General features: G+C 36.1%; 2 protein-coding genes across 3 annotated transcripts in view; one reads left to right on the forward strand and one right to left on the reverse strand.

Annotated features, from left to right (window-relative positions):
• Window positions 1-2: 2 nt before the first annotated feature.
• Window positions 3-1,340, reverse strand: LOC120777526. The gene has a single exon (XM_040108907.1). It carries the CDS (start codon window positions 1,208-1,210, stop codon window positions 80-82), a length of 1,131 nt encoding a protein of 376 aa, XP_039964841.1. The 5' UTR covers window positions 1,211-1,340; the 3' UTR covers window positions 3-79.
• Window positions 1,341-1,953: 613 nt separating this feature from the next.
• LOC120777503 (protein ECT2) overlaps window positions 1,954-19,956 on the forward strand; it is a 41,346-nt gene continuing 23,343 nt past the window's right edge. The window contains exons 1-2 of one of the 2 annotated variants that reach the window (XM_040108854.1): window positions 1,954-2,702; window positions 17,867-18,092. In XM_040108854.1, coding sequence (XP_039964788.1) covers window positions 2,663-2,702; window positions 17,867-18,092 — 266 coding nt within the window. In that variant the 5' untranslated portion in view covers window positions 1,954-2,662. The remainder of the gene's footprint in view (window positions 2,703-17,866; window positions 18,093-19,956) is intronic. The other variant, XM_040108856.1, reaches the window with a different exon arrangement.

Below are 19,956 nucleotides of genomic sequence, written 5' to 3' on the forward strand. Positions count from 1 at the left end.
GATAATAGAAGTACCATTGAGCACTACATAAGTTTATTTACATTTTAGCTTAATACATATATAAGTAATTAAGTAATGTTTAGTTCTGATAGTTTTCGTATACATTTTCATTAACGGTAGCATTGCCGTTTTCAGATGCATCAGCATTCGAAGTAGATTTAATTTCACCATCATGCGATATTGTTGCGGTGGATGTATGTACGCTGGGACTTTGGGATTTGGTATTTTCTTGGTCATTACTTGATTGTTCTTCAAAACGAACAAATGGCTCGAAACTGTTAATATGCACCGAACCACGATGTAAAGTACCTGATTCTGCCTCAAAAAGTATTTCATTAATGAATTTTTCCGCTAATAAACGTTGCTCACGTTGTAAACGTTTGAGCTTATGAGTCCAGGTCCTTGCGATAGATTCCTCTTCAGGAAATGTACTGGAAAGATAGTCACAAGCTATATTAAGTAGCTCATCTGGCGTTTGTCCGGTACCACCTGTGGCATTCGCCGGTGAAAAACGCAAACGTTTTGCTGAGCTAGTTACAGAATCTGCTTGTTGCCCTGTGTGATTGTAATCTGATGAATTTACAGACTGTCCATTGGATAACGAACTCGTAGCTACTACTTGTGGTGCAGACGGTGGTGGAGTTTGCTCTGGCTCCAATTTTTGCGTATGCCCAAAAGATTTGTGGAACATTTCGGCAATACTGGGAGGTGATTGCACTGTGTTTGCTCCCATCATGGAGCGAAAATTATAATTGGAACCTGGTGGATCCAGAAAGGAAGATTGTGTTTGCGAATTCTCACTGAATGCGGAAAATGAATCACCTCGCGTACTGGGATTGACAGCTAGAAACTTTTCAGTGTTGCGTAGGAAATCTAATTCAAGAAAAGTCCAACAACGTGGATGATGAATGGTTCCATTGCGTCGTGAACTTTCCACAACTTTCAATTCTTTGCGATAGTTTGTCCGCAGCGTGTTGATTTTTTTCTTAACGTCTTCGACATTTGCATCTCGCTTGAGGTAGCGATAGATGGGTACAAGTTGTTCGTATGCTTCAGCGCGTTTATCGCGATTTGTGTAATCTCGTAAAGAAGTGTCCCATAACACTGGCAAATCCCTATATGTGTGTATGAATGCCCGCAAAAAGTGTCGATTTTCTTCGGCACCAGTCATTTGTTTCATTGGAGAGAGATACTTATCCGGTGCCAACATTTTGAATTTTGACAGTTATTGAAAATTGGAAACTGCGACCGGAAACGGAATAAAATTCTACATTAAAAAGTTTTAGTCTTAATTTCACATTTATAAACAAAGTTAATACGCCAATTCTGAACTACTGGAAGGATTGATAAACAAATATATACTGATGGACGTATTGAAGAACTGTCAGTTCTACTGTTTGACGTATTGCTGCATTGATGTACTGTTTACGCTAGTGACATATAAATACAACGAGCAGTACGGATGGCTAACCGAATACCAAGTTTGAAAATAATGTTCATACTTAAAACTTACGGAAATGATAATAAATAATTATGATGATTTAATTTAGTAATACAAACGTATCGCATAATTATTTCCAAGCATATACTTCCATAAATCCAAATAAATAAATACATTACCTTAAATACTTCTGAAATGTATTCAACTTCATATTTAATAATATATTTAAATAGGTCATTCAATCAAAACATGCTGTATTGAATTATTTTGTAGTTATTTCCCTCAATTATAACAATTAAGAAAGTTTATATGTATTTAAAAACTTCTCAGCGACACCTGTGTAACAGTAGCATTTTAGAAAAACGCGTTCCTATCTTTTAGCAATAAAAATATTCTTTGACAGCGTCAGAGCTCATTGAACACAGCGTAACCTCACTTTTTCATAGCATTTATCTGTCCGTTGAGGTTCAATTTTTGAAGGCAGAGCGCCGCAGTCAAGTCAGTGAATTTCGCCGTATTCGTATTCGTAGCGCAGCGTCGCGGTGTATTTGTTTGTGGTTGTTTTGCATTTTATGTTCGGTTCACTTTGGAATTTTGCGCGATGCGGCGGTGAAAAGTAATTTTCTCATTGGCAATACAAAATGAGGATTTTTCTAAATTATTTGATGTGTAAATGGCATAGAAAATCAGAAAATGTTATCACTTGACACAATAAAAGAGTGAAGAAAAGAAATAAAAAGGGGAATTTTAATTTGAAAGAAAACTGAATTTGGTAAGACGAGCAGAACAAAAGGCTTTAAATATTTTGCGCGCCCTTGAAACCGTGCGCGCAGTGGCAAAAATTTCAAAGAAGTGTGTTGAAAGAAGTGGTTCAGTACAATTTGTGGTGCTAATAATATAAGTGAGATTTTAAAGAAAATAATATTTCTTTTTAAAATAGCAATCTTTCGGTAAAAATTGTGTTACTTTTAAACCAGGTGTTTGTTGCTTTCCCCAAAGTTACGAGTATTTTCCATTGCCGTTCGATCAACAGCTGCAAACCCAGTTATGTGTACAACGTACGCTGGTGTTTGCGCATTTTAAAATTTACATTTATGGAATTTAGTTGAATTATTGAAGTTAAGTGCTGATTCCAATCCAAAATTACCTGACCTCTCTGCGAGAAGGTTAGCAATTTAACAAATTATATACATAAAATAGCTGGAATATTAAAAAAGTTATATGGACGCAATGGAAACTATAGATGAACAATCTAAAAGTGGTAAGTTGTAATGTGGTATATTCTAGTGAATGTTTTACACATTCAATTGTGTTTATTTTAAAAGCATATAGGAAAAAAAGGACGATTTGCTTTGTCATACATAAGTACATACTTATATCACGCTACCTGTTACATTTTCCGCATCCCTGAGAAATTGCTTGTTATTAGTTTTCCTTTGAAGCAAATACAATAATTAACAAAGTTTATATAGGAATAATTTGTGTATAATAATTATCAACTATTAAGTTTGTTAATACCCAGAAGGAAAGGTCGAAAATCCTATAATGTGTAAAAGATCAGTAAGTTGAGCTGAGTCGATTTAACCATGTCCGTCTGTCTGTATATTCGCGAACTAATCTCTCATTTTTTGAGATATCGATACGATAGTTGACGGTTGGTTTATTGCCTAAGGTAAAAGTGTAATCTCCGAATGGTTTAGATCGAACCACTATAGCATATTGCAGTTGTTGTTGTAGCGGTAGGATTTTGCCGAGTTGCAAGTCCTTGGTCGGATAAGAATCCAGGTTTGTCCCGACTACCCGACTGTCGTGGGAACGGAGCATATAGCAAATATGATCTATCAAATGTCACATCAAAATAATCGCTGAGTATACTCTTGTCGTTTTGAAATAATTAAGGTGCATTCGTTGATTTTTACTATAAGTGAAATTCTGCACCAAAGAAGTTCCATTAAATTTTGTGTGCGGAATTAAATTTCTGGTGGCGAAACGTTCAAAATGTTAGAAAAGACCTTCGATGATAATTGTTTGTGCGAGCAAGTGTTTTTGATTGGTACAAATTAAACACAGAGAGCCGAGAACGGATGACGACAAACCAAACCGACAAAGCCCTTTTAAGTCAAAAAGTATTCCGGAAATTTTCTTTAACAACTGTTTCGAGGATTGAGAAAAACGTTGACACAAGTATTTTGGGGCCACGAGGGATTACTTTGAGGAGGACGACATAGATTTTGCATAATAAATTAGGAATTTAAAAGTTATGAACAAAGCCATACCCATTTTTTGCTCATAGTAGTGTGTCTGTCCGGCAAACAATAATCCATTAATTTTGATTTTAACGGTTAGAATTAAAAAAAGTCAGTAAGCAACTGTGAATAAATAAAAAATAACTTTTTAATTCATATTCATATCTCATACATATTGAAGCCTACGTATTTACATTCATGTCTACAAATGTGTGCATGTTCTGTATACATACAAAACAATACAAACTTAACCGATCTTTTAATTTTTTGCCAGAAACAACGTCACTACGCCTCTTCTTTTGTATTTTGTCATTTTTACTGCACCACAAAATATTAAGCGCTTTTTCTGATTTGCGTGCGAGAATATTGTGAGAATCCACTGAGTAGGAAAAATTGGCGCATAACACTGAACATCTGAATTCTTGTCAAGAAATACATTAAATACGCTTATAGATTTTTGTATCACGCAAACACGGATACTGAAGGCTTCTATATTTCTATATGAACGCATACATAAGTTTGTGTATTTTACTTATACTAAACGTCAAAATCAAATGCCCACATATAAATTAAAAATAATCTCTTATCATTAGATTTTTAATTTTTGACATTTTTTAGTGTGACGAAGACGTGGAGTTTTTTCAATTTTCATTTTCCATTCATTGTTACTGTGAAAGTTCAAGCAAATTTTTAATAATATAATATAAAATTTATAAAAATTTAAAAAACCTTTACATATACATATTTGAAAATAGCAAAATAATTTGTCACCTCTTCCTTTTGCCCAAAGGCGCCTTAAACTTAGTAAACAGTCTGCATTAGTATTAATTTTGCTTTTTTGCTTCCATCATTAATGGTAAATGCAGGGAGGGCAAATTTGTCATAAGTGTCTTTTTGCTTCCTTTCTAGGGAAGTTCAATTGATTTTATATACTTATGCACATGTATGTAGATATTCTGTTCTAGGTATTTAGGTAGAAATATTCCTGCAACAAAAAAGAACAAAACGCAAACAATCGTCATGTGCAACAGCGAACATGTGGATTGAAGATAAAATAGTAAAGGGACTTAAGTCAACCAACAGATGAGTGTTCGGCGAGCAGACCGGAGATCAGCCAGGCGTTAAACAAACATACTTGTGGAAGTAACCGCGACGAGTGAATTATGCTTGCCACATTTATATGCACATAGTTGTTGTAGCTACATATTTGCTGAACTGCTGCAGTGAGATATCGAGTTTCTCGCACTTTACTCCATGCTAGTATGTCACTGGTAAATATAGCTACACAGACATGCCTTTGATGCTGCAGTTCTTGCTTCCTTGTAACTTCTTAGATTAATCTCTTTTGTTTGCATTTCGTGCACAAAACCTGATTTTAGCTTAATTTACGCTAAGGTTACAGGTAAATTTTGAATACAGTCTAAGAAGGTGCAGGCGTAGATAGATCAGATGTACCTGCATACATACATACATACATATTTACAATGTATACTTGGAGGCGTATAGAACAAACGTATATAACCTGTGGAAAAGAGAAATCAAAAACAACGATGTGTACTTTTCAATCTTTTTGTTGCCATTACTACATATAATTAAGTTGGAATATTGATTAGCAAAATTAGAAATTGTTTGAAAACATACATATTCATAGATAGAGAAATATTTTGTCTAATTTTTATTTTTGAAATTATTATATATAATTTTCCTATGCACTTACATTTATGATCAAAATAATATAATACTTCTTTATAAGTTAAATTTTAATTAAATCCTTTTGAATCCTACAAAAAAATTGAGTGCTTGAGGGATATTATTGGTGAGAGCACGGTTCTGAAAAGCATTTAGCTTGGAACACTAAGAAAAACTCTAAAATAAAAGAGCTAAAACCCATCCTGGCCAGGAATGGGGTCAGTACTTTATATTAAAGAAAATATGGACAGACACTGTCATGTCCAAATAATGTTTTCCTTAATTTCAATTTAAGGTTTCTTTCACATTAGCAATGAAGATTAAGATAAACTAATTCCTTTTAATAGTGATTTTTTTCACTAATCTTCACAAAATCTGAATTATTGAGCCTATTGTTTTGTCCATAACTGTATGTATGCTTGAAAGGAATAAAATTTTTTTAATTTTATATTGAAGGACCTTGAAATGTATAATGAACTTTACTTCTGGTTATCAATTTAAGGTATGTATGTATGTACATTTGTTAATGGCAATTACTCGGTCAATTTCGTCAAGGAACCATAAAATTGGAAAAAATACAATGCATAGTTGATTCCAAAGTTCACATATTTTCTATTTGATGAAAATTTCGCAATTTTAAGTGCTTCAAATTTGCCATTCATTCTAATTGTTACATATGTATGCATTTACATACAAACGATGTTCAAATGTGCCATAAAATACAAAGGGTATTCCTTAGTATTGTATGTAGCAGTAAGTGGAATCGCGTTAAATGCTAATGTGTTTTGATTTAAAATTTCAGCTGCTCTTACACGTGCGCATTTAGAGGCGCTACTATATAGTCAAAAATACCAAAATAAATTATTTTCATTGATTGATAAAGAAATTGCTTCAAATATTTATTGCTTTCTCATTTTTAAACGCAATTCGAAATACGTGTGTATATTTTTTGAATTCACACCATGATTTATTAACAGCTTTGAGAATGCGCCCAAAGCTGGAAAATTAGAATAACAAGCGAGAATCACCCAATTAATATATTGTGCCCACTCATCGTATTACATATACGTTTAATGGGACAAAAAAGCACCCGGAAATTGTAATTTAATTCCGCGGGTAAATAATATTTAAAAAAATGTGTTTTGATAAGTTGGTAGAACTATACGAGTGGTGCAAAGACTTCAAAGACGGTCGAGATGACGTTAAAGACTTGCAATAGCCGACCTTCGAACTCTTCAACTGATGAAAATATTAGAAAAGTAGAGGGTATGGTGTTGGAAAATCGTCATGCGATGACAAGAGAGCCCGATATCCTTCGCGACTCCGCTCGAATGATTTTGGTGGATCTTTTGGGTATGAAATGCGTTCCTTTTAGTCTCGTCCTGATATAGTCGATTTTTTTTTCGAAAAGATTGCCACTGTGAACGAATTTGATTTTTTTGATATGTGATTTTTTCTAAGTATCACATCTGGTAGGAATTACTTTGAAGGCGATAAAATAAATTGTGATGAAAATTAAATATTTTGCGTTTTATTTGCAATTTCCGGGAACTTTTTTGTCACAATTTATTTAAGTATGTGTGTAAACGCGTGTGCACATGTTTATAGCAAAATGGTATTGCATTGAAATGCATTGGATATGTGTCAGTATTTCAGTTAACAAAGTGATTTCGGTTGCCCAAGTAAAGCATCGTTAAATTGTTCTGCCTTTATTCATCTAATTTGGCAATTGGCCAATAAATGAGGCATAGGGAAATTCTTTCTGTAATAAAAACTAGAATCGAACTGCTTTATTATGTAGCTGTAAGCGTATACCAACCATGTATGTACATTTGTATACAAGTATTTTAATAGTTGGATCACATTAGTGGATGATCAATGGAACTTGACCAGATAAATAAATATTCTTCACTGCAAATAAACAATTAGAACAATAAACTAAATATTTATTTTAGTTTCAGGCAGAAAATGGTCCAATACTTATTGCACCGGTTTGCAGAATAATATTATAATTAATTGTTGTACGTTTGCATACCCTGCACAGGTTATATTGGGTAGTCGAAAAAGTCTTTTCGTATTTTGTCAATAGATGTTGCAGTCGTATATCTCTAATGCTACCAATCACATTGTGTCATATCATATAGTGTTGGAAAGGTGAAAAGGTTTTAAGCTTCATTAAATTCGGGGAAGTTGAAAAAAGATAAAAGCTGTTCAAAAATGATAATGAAGAAATTCGCTATATTTTGAAATTGTTTTTATAAAATGGGAAGAATGCCAAGCAAGCCACCAATGAAATTTGTAAAGTTTATGGAGACGATGATGCGTCAGGTCGTGTAGCACAACAATGGTTCGATCGCTTCCGTTTTGGAAATTTCGATTTACATTGATGAAAGTTCTGGCAAAAAGTGGTCAACCAAAATGGCACATGTTTGTTTATTTATTAGTATGAAGTTTGAATAGAAATACGAAAAGACTTTTTCGACTACCCAATAATAAGTTTGCAGCCAAATTTGTAAAACTTTGAAGGAAACAAAGTCTGGCTATAAGCGCATTAGTCCTTTAATTTTTGAAATATCGATCTGAAGTTTTGCACACTGCCTTTTCTCTCCAAGAAGTTGTTAATTGCCGGAAATTCCGATAGCGGATCACTATAGCATATAGCTGCCACACCAACTGAACGATCAAAATGAAGTGTTTTATGGAAATTTTTTTATTTTGCGAGATATCTTCAAAAAATGTGGTATGGATTATTGCTTAAATAATGGTGCAATCTTCTAAGAAAATTTTCAGATTAAACCACTATAGGATATACTTTAGCTGTCATGCAAATTGCACGAAAAAAATTAAGTTTTTGCACGGAAAACTTTTGATATTTAGGGAGTAATCTTCAAGAAATCTGGCCCGGATTATTATTTAGTCAAAACCTTTATACATTAAATATGCCAAAAGTTATAATAAAAATCAATAATATTGAAACTTTTTCACCTGTGAAAGATAATCAAATTTGGGTTCTGGAGTAAACGTCTTAACAGCGAAACTGGAGCTGTGTTTCTAACTGTAAGCTCAACATACAAGTATGATAACATTTTTAAATTGTCTTCAAACTTTACTTATGTTATAGCGCATGCTAATTTTTCATTGCAGCTCTGCTGTATGGTCTAAAATTTATTTCTCCTAAAAGCCCTTTTATCAAATAAAACAATATTTCCTAATTTGGTTTATTGTTCATTAACACTTGAGTATACATTTGGTATTACATGTATGTATGTACATATATGCCATAGAGACAAGCATATGCACGTGTGTTTGTATGGAGTGCAGCCTACAACGGCGTGCAACAGAAAGTCAACAAGCGACAACGGAAACACCTGTTATTTACCAAACATTTTTTTGTCATATAATACGTAATATACATCGTTATTTCAATTGCAAATTTAACGTTTTGTGACTATGTGGAGGAAGTTCTTTTATATCTTTATAATAGCATTTTTCATTATGACTTTTACTTTTGTTAAAACAGTACTTAACATCTAATTTGCATGCTAATTTTCGTTACAATCGGGAAAAGTCCCAGGAAAAGTCACAAAAAGCACATAAATTGACTCACTACTACTAGATTTTCCAACAATTATTGTTCAAGGCAACATTTCAGACTATATCACTATCCGTTCCCACGATTGTCGGGTCTAAGTAACCGAAACAGACCCGGTTTCCGGTTCCATGTTGGACATGTTTTTCTTGAGCCTGCAGTGTCCAGTATAGAGCGCGACAAGGAGACGAAATATGGGAGCCCACCGCAACGCATGGTTCTGGCTCCATCATCCCAGTAGCAGCGACTGAACGGGCGGGTTCGTCGGCCAGCTCGTTACCTGTTACTTCTTTATGTCCTAGCACCCAAATCAGGTGTACACGATTGCAAACTAATAGGCGTTTCTACCTTACCATACACTCCTCTACTAAGAGCGATTTGATCTCGTAGCCTGAGATCGCTTTTAGTGCCGCTTGATTATAGCTGAGTATATGGATAGATTGGTATGCGTCAGTGTACCACTAGATAATGCTGTCCCTCAGTAGTATGTAGGGTGTGAAATCACTCCACTCAGCCTTACTGCGGAGAGTAATTTTTAACTTATTTGTTAAGTTTACCCTTTTCGTAACACCGTCTCTTGGAAGAAGGGCCAGTGGTGTGTCTTACCCTAAGGCCTTGATATGTTGAGGGAAAATCATCCTCCCTTTACCGTACCCCTTTGCTGCCATTAGCAGGACGGTATGCTTCGATGCCTGTATGGTGATTAGATAGAGCGGTGAAGCGTAGATAAAGCTTCGACAGTTGAAAACCTACCAAAGACTGCGTTGCCCAAGCAACCGCTCCATAAGTGACAATAGGCCTTACATTCATGGTATACAGCCACCTGATGATCTTGGCTTGCAACCCCTTGCAAAACCATGATCCACCAGCCAGGCGTCTGCATATCATGAGTGCTCTGGTGGCTTTGGACGGTGTTAATTCCACATGACTATTCCACTGCTAGGTTGAGTCTGATGTGAGGCCTAGGATTTTGACCGTGGCCACCTCCAATTCTCTATAGGGACCTCAAGCCCGGAAGAGATCTTCGTTTTGTAAAAGGGACGACGGTTGTTTTTGACTTCAAATAATACCTACCAAATATAAAACAATTATGCTAACGATTTTTCCAGTCCTCGAAACACTTTTCATAAGCACGTTAGGATGGTAAGGGTTAGCCAAGTTGTCGTCGTAGTCATCGGGCCAAAGGGTGAGGGATGTTAGATGAGTGGAGTTGGTGGCGCATGCAAAGAGGTGACCAGTGTCATGCGGAGACTTCTTGTTGACCGTCTATCCCTACGGAACAAATTCATGATGCACCAAACCACGAATATCAAAAAAACAGTGAGCATCACCTCGATTTTTGAGCGGCTTTGGCGTTGTTTTTTTTTTTTTTGTTTCGGCTCGTTTTTTCCCTCCATTGCGATGATTGTTGACTTGTTTGCATGTCAAACTCATAAACCCATGCCTCACGGGCAGTTATAATGCTCTCCATGAATGTGGGATTGGGATTCGCCCGATGGAGCATATCCAAACAGACATGTTTACGGTACTATTTTTGAAAAAAATTCAACTTTATCTTTGTACCACTCGTTGGTTTGTGTTTTTGATAAAACTGAATCACCGTAAGCCTTTTCCAACATTCCCAACCATTCCGCACACGAAATTTGGTTAGAAATACAAGATTTGAGACGAATTGTTTGTTCGATATTTTTATCCTTTCTAAAAATCTCAACGCACTACTGAGGTGTACCATCTTAAGCAGTTGCAGTAAACAGACTTGTTGATAGATCGCTCATATTTGGTATTTAGAGACAGTTCTATCAACATTTTTTGAAATATCTTTTACCTGGGTAATTTAATTACAATTTCCGGGTGCTTTTTTGTCACAATGTATACTAAAAAAAATTTGCAAATCAACATACATATACAGCAGTTCCACGTGTGAGTTACTTATCCCCATATTTGCTCTGTCAAATGTCATAAATTGTCATTTCACATGATCTCTCCAAATACACAATTCCAATGTGTTGTTGTTTACAGTATAGTATTATTCTTTCCTATAGTTTTGTAGATGCAAGTGGGGCACACAAATGCGCCGTCGTCCATATGTTGAATTATTTGTTTTGCAATTTGCAAACTAGTCAGTGACTAAGTACATACATACTCACATATATGTATATGATCAAATTTGTGTATTTCTTTGCTGAGTGTGGATGATGAAGATGTGCGCCCACAACAACGCGTCTTGCCTTCGCGAGCGCAATATGTCTTTTGATTGCGACTGCGTTCTGAAATGGTCGGTTGCTAACCAACCGCCCGCCGGCCGACACAAGTCGAGAGGCCACCTCCAGCGCCTTGTCGCTCTGAATTTAATTGGATTAGCAGCGGGATGGATGCACATACACACATAAATATTTATACTATTAAAGGCTTATTTCGCTGAAACCGTTACAATTGCACAATTGAACTTACATATACTTTATTGGTCCATGCAGTTGATTGTGTGGGAACATCAACTTGTTTGGTCTGGTTGCCTGCTCTTGGCTCCACTTCTTGACATACATATGTACATAATCAAAATGAAGTATGTATGAGTTGGAGAATTGGTTGGGGAAATGCATGCGCACTTTCTCTCATTTTTCGCGCCTTTTATTGCATTTTGATCCTTGACTTGTGTTCTAATTAAAATACTAACGGCAATGAAATGCTTGATTGGCTGAATAGCTTTTGCTGCTTAGCAGATATCCAAACAGACAATATTTACGCAAACATACATGCATATTTACATATCTACATACCCATACATATACAAACATTTAAGCATTTTCAATCAGTCAAGTGTGTGCGCTTCTTCCATTAAGATAGTCCGCGTTCGAAATCGTGGAAAGTGCAATTTTACAAGCATACACACTCACACCTACTTATATATGTATATGTTTGTAAATTCTTACATATGTACATATGTACATATGTGTGTAAACTATTAGCATACTGCTTGTCTGCGTTGAATGAGCGTTTGATTTAGTATCTTTGAAATGCAATTGCAATGCAATGCTTTGTGCAATTTTCAAGTTGCTTTCAATAAATGATCGCTCTGCTGCCGCCAACCTCACCTAACCTGCGCAATAAATTACCGCAAATATTGGAATTAAAATATTTTCACTGGCCTGCCGTCCCATTGTTCTTTGAAATATGATTTGTATTGTACAAATGATTTCAAATAATTAAAAAGGAAAAATTAATAAATTAAAAGTGCATTTCGTTCATCTAATGACGTCTGCAGTGATCGCTTGTAGTAACGTGTAGTTTTGGTATTTTTCCTTCCGCAAAATTTTTTGAAGTTTTAGATTTATGTATGTATTAACCATTAAGTTAGGGAAACTTAGTAAATGAAAACTTTATACTACAACTAAGGTGCACTTAAGAGGCATAGAGTATGCAATATAAAAATAGACTTTTTCATAAATTTTGTGAAAAAAGGTTTATCGACATCTCCTATTTTTGAGTTACAGACTTCCAAAGTATGGCCGCTTAGTTCAATCATCTACATCAGTTTATATTTCAAAGCTTTTTTCCCAAAATTACCTTTTTCAAATTCGCAAGAGTGATTACTCGGAGACAAAATGGCTGTATTACACAAATACAACACAAACCTCGCAATGTCTTTTATATTTCGAAATTAGAGAACAAAACCAATATTAATCATCGAAAATCGCTTAAGTGTGTTTCAAAATATTCTCCATTTAGATCTATACACTTTTTAATGCATTTGAACCAATTCTCAAAGCACTTTTGCCACTCTGATTGTGGTATCTCCCAAAACATGCATTCTGAACACATCAACCACCTCTTCAGGTGTTGAAAAACGTTGATCTATCAGTTTCTTTTTTACGTACCAAAAGAAGTCCAATCGATGTTTTGAGTGCTCAAAAATGCAACAGTTTCAGCCAATGTGTGACAGCTCGCATTGTCATGGTAGAGAGTGATCCTCTTTTTGAGCGAACGTTAAATGTTCATGCAATATTGAATGTACTATATGCTGGTCCCACTAATTCCTATAGTTGTCTCAATCCTACGAGAGGTCACATGACTTTTCTTGCACTATCAGTTTGATCACATCATCAATAGTTTCCGGAACAACAACTGATTTTAGGCGACTTTCACGAAATTCGTTTTGGTACGACTTTAACGACGATAAAACTGGTCCTTAATGGAACCTTTGCATGAACACATCTAAAATACTTTTAATTGCAGCAAAACCATGCCTCCTTCCTTAATTATTAGTTCAGTAGAAAGGAATAGGATAGGTAGTTAAAACATTTTAAATTGATAAAAGTAAAATTTCTTAAAATCGTTCCATATATTTCCCATTATTAATAATTTCTAATCTAAATCTAAAGAAAAAAAAGATCTTTATCACTAGAACATAATTAGGAACGTACCAAATGGGTCGCCATATTTTAGGTCGTCAATCATATTAAACCTACATGAATCCCACCGTTTTTTGTGATCTCGAATAAAGCGTATCCTCACAGAAGAACCCCGTCTCCGTTGGTTATCTTAAGGTTGCAAAAAGGAAGTGGACCCTAAGCAGAGAAGATACACTTCAGATGCTCCTTGATGCCCACTTTCCGAGCAATACGTTCTCTAGGGTACCGCAAATGGGAGACATCTGTCTGCGGATTTAGTAAAATATCTAGGCCTCACCCTGGATATAAAGTTTTCATGGAAGCCGAATATCGAACAGAGAGAAAAAAAGGCATCGATTGCAATATACCATAGAAGGAGTATGGCTGCGAAAGTTGCTATCAGACTCAGAGAATCGCGGTTTCTAAAAGAACACACGTGTAAACACTCGGATATCCTCACACACTTTGATTTCATACCGGATCACTTGGTCGTCAAACCGCACTCTGTCGGCTTCTTCTCTGCCCATATATCGGCAAGGGAGCTGTAGGTGGGAAGAAGCCGTTGGAGGAGAGGGACAATGAGCTTTTTTTGCGGACGGGTCCAAGTTTGGGGGAAGGTTGGTGGAGGGGTTTACTGTCAGGAGCTCTCTATAAATTCCAGCTTTAGACTTCCTTACTATTGCAGGGTTTACCCAGCCGAGATTGCAGCCATTAAGCTTGGGATTTACTGCACCGGAATTCAGCTTCCTTTAGAGAAGTGACCATCCACTCAAATAGCAGGGTAGCGATACTAGACGTGAACTCATTAACAGGGCGTTCAAGGTTGATCAAGGAATGCCTAACCTCGTTATCAATAGCATCGAATCCGTTTGTGATAAGACTGGTATAGTGCCAGACCACAGCGGAATCGTAGGCAATTGTTAAGCTGATGAGCTAGCAAGAAAAGGCACCATAGAACCGCTATCAGTAAAATGGGAGTGTATAGAAGAATATCAGGTGGAAACAACTCAACACTTATATCTAAATCTAATTTATTTATACCAGTTGTTTGTTTGATTCGTCACTCTTCAAGGTTTGAAAAATCGCAGCTATAGTCATTCTTAAAATATTTAATTTCCAAACTAACACTGTTTAGCACCTTATGTTTTATGCACATAATTCTTTAGGTCATTCGAAAATTCGGACAATTCAAAAATCAATTTAAAAACTTTCTGTGGCTGTGTGTGATTTTGTTTACATAGTTATTTCATATCTATCCAAGAGAAATACATATACAGCACAAAATAATATATGCACGTGTCCATACACCTCTTAAAATGGTTGAGCGACTTTTTTTTGTTGTACGTAGTATGTGTGTACATACATATGTATGTACTTTTGGAAGCATTTAATTGAAGACAACTGATTATGCAAACTGTTTTGTATGGGCGCCTCTTCATCTTTATTTTCACACAAAACTATGCGGCTCAATTTTTTAATTTGTTTTGCATTGAAACGCGTCAGGAAAAAAGCGAACGAAACGAACCAATTGCCAAGTTTCAATTGTGCATGGGAAGAAAGAAAGATGAAAATATCGAAGGAAATTGAATTATTGTGGCGCAAGTGGTGGAGAAAAATGGCAACAAAAAGAAAAGCAAACAATAAATTAGAAAAAAAAAAAACAAAAATCAAATGAAATGCAAAATTCAGCGAAAGCGGGAAAATATAACAAAACGTGCAGGCAAACTAAAGCTAAATGAAAAGCTATCTTTTGTCTAACACCTTGGTAAATCGAATTTGAACAAGAGTATAAAAATTGGTCAAATTAAAATCCTAAAAGTATTGTGAAAACATTTGTGAGCAATCAGAAGCTAACTCCGGTTGAAGGAAGTTCAAAGAATTTTCATTTATGATAAAGGGTTGTAGGATTCCCAAACATAATCTCGACATAGTTTTTTGGAAATATCAAGACAAAATTTAATTTTATTGGGTTGTAGTATGGGGAAGTCAGAGCTAAAGCCTTTGGAAATAGTAAAAATTGAATAAAAATCTTTGCAGAATAAAACCCATTTGAAAAGGAAAAGAAAGTCAAATAACAAAAATGAAAGGAAAATTTATATATGGGAAGGGTTTTAGGGTCTTATAGGCTTAAATCAGCATTCAGTGCCCTTTAAATCAGCAATTTTCCAACCACCGAAACTGAAAATATTTGAAAGAGATGAAAAATGTAGATCATGTTCGAAAGCTCGACTTTTCAATTATAGTTTTAAAGGGGCATTCTATTTTAAAAATGAAAAAAAATCATTCTTGGTATTTTTTAAGTTTTTTTTTTTTTTTCGAAAACTGTTTTTTTCAAAACAATACCTACGATTTCTCTGGTTATCTTCTTCTTTATTGGCGTAGACATTGCTTACGCGGTTTTAGTCGAGCTTAAAACAGCGCTACTGTCGTTCTTCCTCTTCGCTACTTGGCCAGGTCCTTCTCCACCTGGTCTTTCCAACGGAGTGGAGGTCTTCCTCTTCCTCTGCTTCTCCCGGCGGGTACTGTGTCGAATACTTTCAGAACTGGAGTGTTTTCGTCCATTCTTACGACATGACCTAGCCAGCGTAGCCGCTTTCTTAATTCGCTGAATTATGTTAATATCGTCGTATATCTCATACAGCTCATCGTTTTATCGAATGCGATATTCGCCGTGGCCAATGCGCGAAGAACCATACATCTTCCTCAGAACCTTTCTCTCGAAAACTCTTAACGTCGACTCATCAGACGTTGCCATCGTCTACGCCTCTGCACCATATAGCAGGCAGGTCGGGAATAATGACTCATCTAACAGTGCCCCTTAATAAGTATGTTATAAAAAATGGAAGGAAATAATATGAATTGCCTTTTTTACGAAACTGCAAATATTACCTATGAAATTATGACATTCTACAGGGTTTGTCCAGAAAGTAATAGAATTGATTTTCTCCTGCCGCGACTGTACTTCGGAGCGTGCGGGCACCTACTAGATTGGGTAGAGTGCGTTCCTAACTAACGAACGAACGGCTGATCAGTTATCTCCGAACACCTGGAGAATCAGGACAAACATTTTCGCGCGACGTGTTTCTGTGAGTGGTGCAAGCCGAAAATGCAGCGTTCATTAGAGCAGGGGTATGCGATTAAAATCTGTATGAAACTCGATAAATCGGCGACAGAGACGTTTGATATGATCAAGCAGGTTTACCCAGATGTTGCTTTAGCAAGAAGTGGTGTGTTTCGGTGGCACCAGGCTTTTTTGGAGGTCCGGGAAGAGGTCGCTGATGAAGACCGTGCTGGGAGACCTGCGACTTCGACAAACACCGACAATGTGGCTCGTGTGCGCCAAGTTTAATGCGTTTAATTGCACAGATGTTAAATTTATCAAAAACAGTGGTTCATGACTTTGTGACGGAGCACTTGAACATGTGCAAGGTGTGCGCGAAGATGGTCGCAAAAGTACTCACTGACGGCCAGAAATTGCGGCGAGTGTGAAAGTGACCCTACAACTCAGATGTTTTTTGTTTCCTTGCCTCGAAAGGCCTTTGAAAGGCAAGCATTTTGAGACGACAGAGGGGATCCAAGTAGCATGCACCTCAGCTCTCACGAATTGTAACGATTGGTTCAATAATTTTTTTTAAATCGACTCAGTCCTATTACTTTCCGGACAAACCGTGTATTAATATTAATATCGATTATAATGTTGATAAAAATTATTGAACAAATACTGATTTAGTCAAGTATCGAAGTTCTTTCTTCTACATCTGTCATTTTATATAAGGAGCGAAAGCTTATGACTTCTTTCTCAAGTCGCCGTTAATATAGAAATTAAAACATAGAAACATATATTTTCTCGTCGTCTCATAAGTTATGGATCTCAATGTGTATAGCAATACCTCTCGCCTCGGCCTATATAACCTATTTTTTTTTTCTTGTTTGACATTCACATTTCACTGTAGAAGGAACGATTGTCTCTTCAGTCTGTGGCAACAGTCAAAAACGCGCTAACGCATGTAAAATCTTTGAGGGTCTGCCAGACAGCAGGCGTCGTATGGTTTCCTCACTCATCGCACACAGTTTGTTTGTTGAATCAGTGCGTTGGCAACAGCTGTCGTGCCGTTCCGGCTAACTGCTCGGCTGCGCGACTATTAGCGTTGTTTTAATTGAGCATCACACACATCTTTCCTGTCGCTGTTGTTATCGTCTATCGTCGCTGTTTCTTGGCGATTTTCGTATATTTTTTGTTTCAATGTTTTTGGGAAGAAGGAAATTGTCGAATACTGTTGGATGTTAATCACAAGCAGGTCTTGTTTTTTGTAGTAGATGTGTACGTAAATTGTAGTAAGCATTAACAGTTGTCTTCAACCTAACCTTTTAACCTAAAAAAATTAACTTTAACCTAAAAATTCGTTTTTTAAATAACGTTTTGTTTAGAAAGTGTAACTTAAGATAATTAATATTTACTGATTGTTTTGTTTTTTATTTTATTCATTTTATTCATTTTTATTTTTTTTTACAGAAATGTCAATTTCACCTTCACCCTCGCCTGAGAATCTGAGGATCTGTCTGGTTGGCGATGTCGTTAACGATACAGAAACCGTGGAGGCTGCGCGCTGTTTTAATGTTCCTGTCATCACCTCCGAGAATGGCTTGGACGTGCTCAACGACTATGAGTGGCGCACCTTCTTTGTGCTGAAAGATTTCGAGGGTCCCATATACGATGCGATACACAGAAATAAACAGTGGTAAGTGATATTCAATAATGTTATGTTTACCGTTTGTCATGGGCGATTTTTAAAAAATACCGCAAGCAACTGACGAAGTTCGAATTTTTGGCATAATTTACCCTTTACGTAAATTCCTACACGCGCTGACTAATTTTTGCAAAATCTCAAATCGCGTTCCTGAGTACTTTGTATATATGTATGTGGGTATGTAGGTATGTACATCTATGAAGAGTGTTCTTAAATTAGCACAAGTGTATCTCTCAAATGACAATCACTTGTGCATAAAAGCTATTTTTAGTTTAGTATTTTCAAATACATACTTGGTTTCATAAATAGATGTACGTACATTGCTGTGATTGTGATTGTTGCTTTTGTTGTATGTTGCCATTTTTCGGTTTTTATAGGGATGTGGCACATCAATGGTTTCCATAAATTGACGCCATATGTCATCTTCGCCTCACACCCTTTGTTAGCTGCCGGAAGTTTTGATTGTGTAATACAGCCATTTGCATTTACTGTTATATTGTCGCTCACAGAAATGACTATGACATAATTTTACGTTATTCCTTTGTGTTGCTTACAATTGTAACGGTTGAGTATACTGTTGGTGACTAGGTGTTGAAACGTTATTACTAATATCTGCGATATGTACCCTCTCTCGCTGCTTAAATATTTCATTTTCACTTTTAATTGCAGTTACGCTTATGTGGGCATTTTCAACTGCCTCTGAGTTTAATCTACCTGTTAGCCTGAACACTACTATTCACATTACTTATTTCTTAATTCATAGACCCTTAACCAAAGACATTTTCAATAGGGGATCAGGGGAAAGATGTTGCTTTTGTGCAGGTAAAAAAGTTGTTCTTTAAGGGTTTTCCTCTAATTTGAAGGCGGACAAATACCGATATTTTGCAAAAAAAAATTTACAAGTGATAACAAGTAATGTCTCGGGTCGAATAGACTTCTTGGGCTTTTGATTACCTCAGCTCTAAACATATAATCAGCCTCCTAGTGAATAATCAATCTAGTGCTGTCTAAATTCGAATTTCTGGTTGTAAAATGCACAATATTTCCATTAGAGATCTTTACGAATATCGCAACAAAATATATTTAAAGAATATGAGGTTCATTTAAAAATTACTGTTACAACTATAGAGCTATATATCATGGGTATTTACCCAAGTAACTTTATATCTTTCTTCTTTACTCGCATAGACACCGCTAAGCGGTTATAGCCGGGTTAACAACAGCGCGTCAGTCGTTCATTCTTTTCGGTGTTTGACGCCAATTGGAGATTCCAAGTGTAATCAGGTCGTTCTCCTTTACCGGGTCAATCGAACCTTATATGCGATGTTGAGCAGGCTTATCCCATGGTAGTTGACGCAAATTGTGGGTTCGCCCTTTTTGTGAATTGGACAGAGCACTCTTAAATTCCAATCGTCGGTCATGCTTTCGTTCGACCATATTTTAAAAAGAATTTGATGCATGCTCCTTATCAGTTCTTCGCCGCCATATTTGAATAGCTCGGCTGGCAATCCATAGGCCCCGCCGCTTTGTTCTTCAAACGCGTAATTCCTATTCGAACTTCTTCATTTTAGTTTGCTAGAGTTAGTTAAGTAAACTGGTAAGCCAATAAGCCACGCATAGACCAGTTTCGTTCTTTGCGAAGAGCTGAATCATTATTATGAAATAACATTATCTGTAAAAAAAGAAAAAAAGTTGCCTACATTTAGGAGCAAAGTTTAATAAATGCACATCTATTGAATACGCTTAGGCAAAATGTGTGTAACTTTCTTGTTTAATTCGTATTATTGAATATAAGGAACTTATAGAAACCAATATTAACAAGTAAGGAAGGGCTAAGTTCGGGTGTCACCGAACA

Source organism: Bactrocera tryoni, chromosome 5, assembly GCF_016617805.1.
Source record: "Bactrocera tryoni isolate S06 chromosome 5, CSIRO_BtryS06_freeze2, whole genome shotgun sequence".
In the NCBI taxonomy this organism is placed as follows: domain Eukaryota; kingdom Metazoa; phylum Arthropoda; class Insecta; order Diptera; family Tephritidae; genus Bactrocera; species Bactrocera tryoni.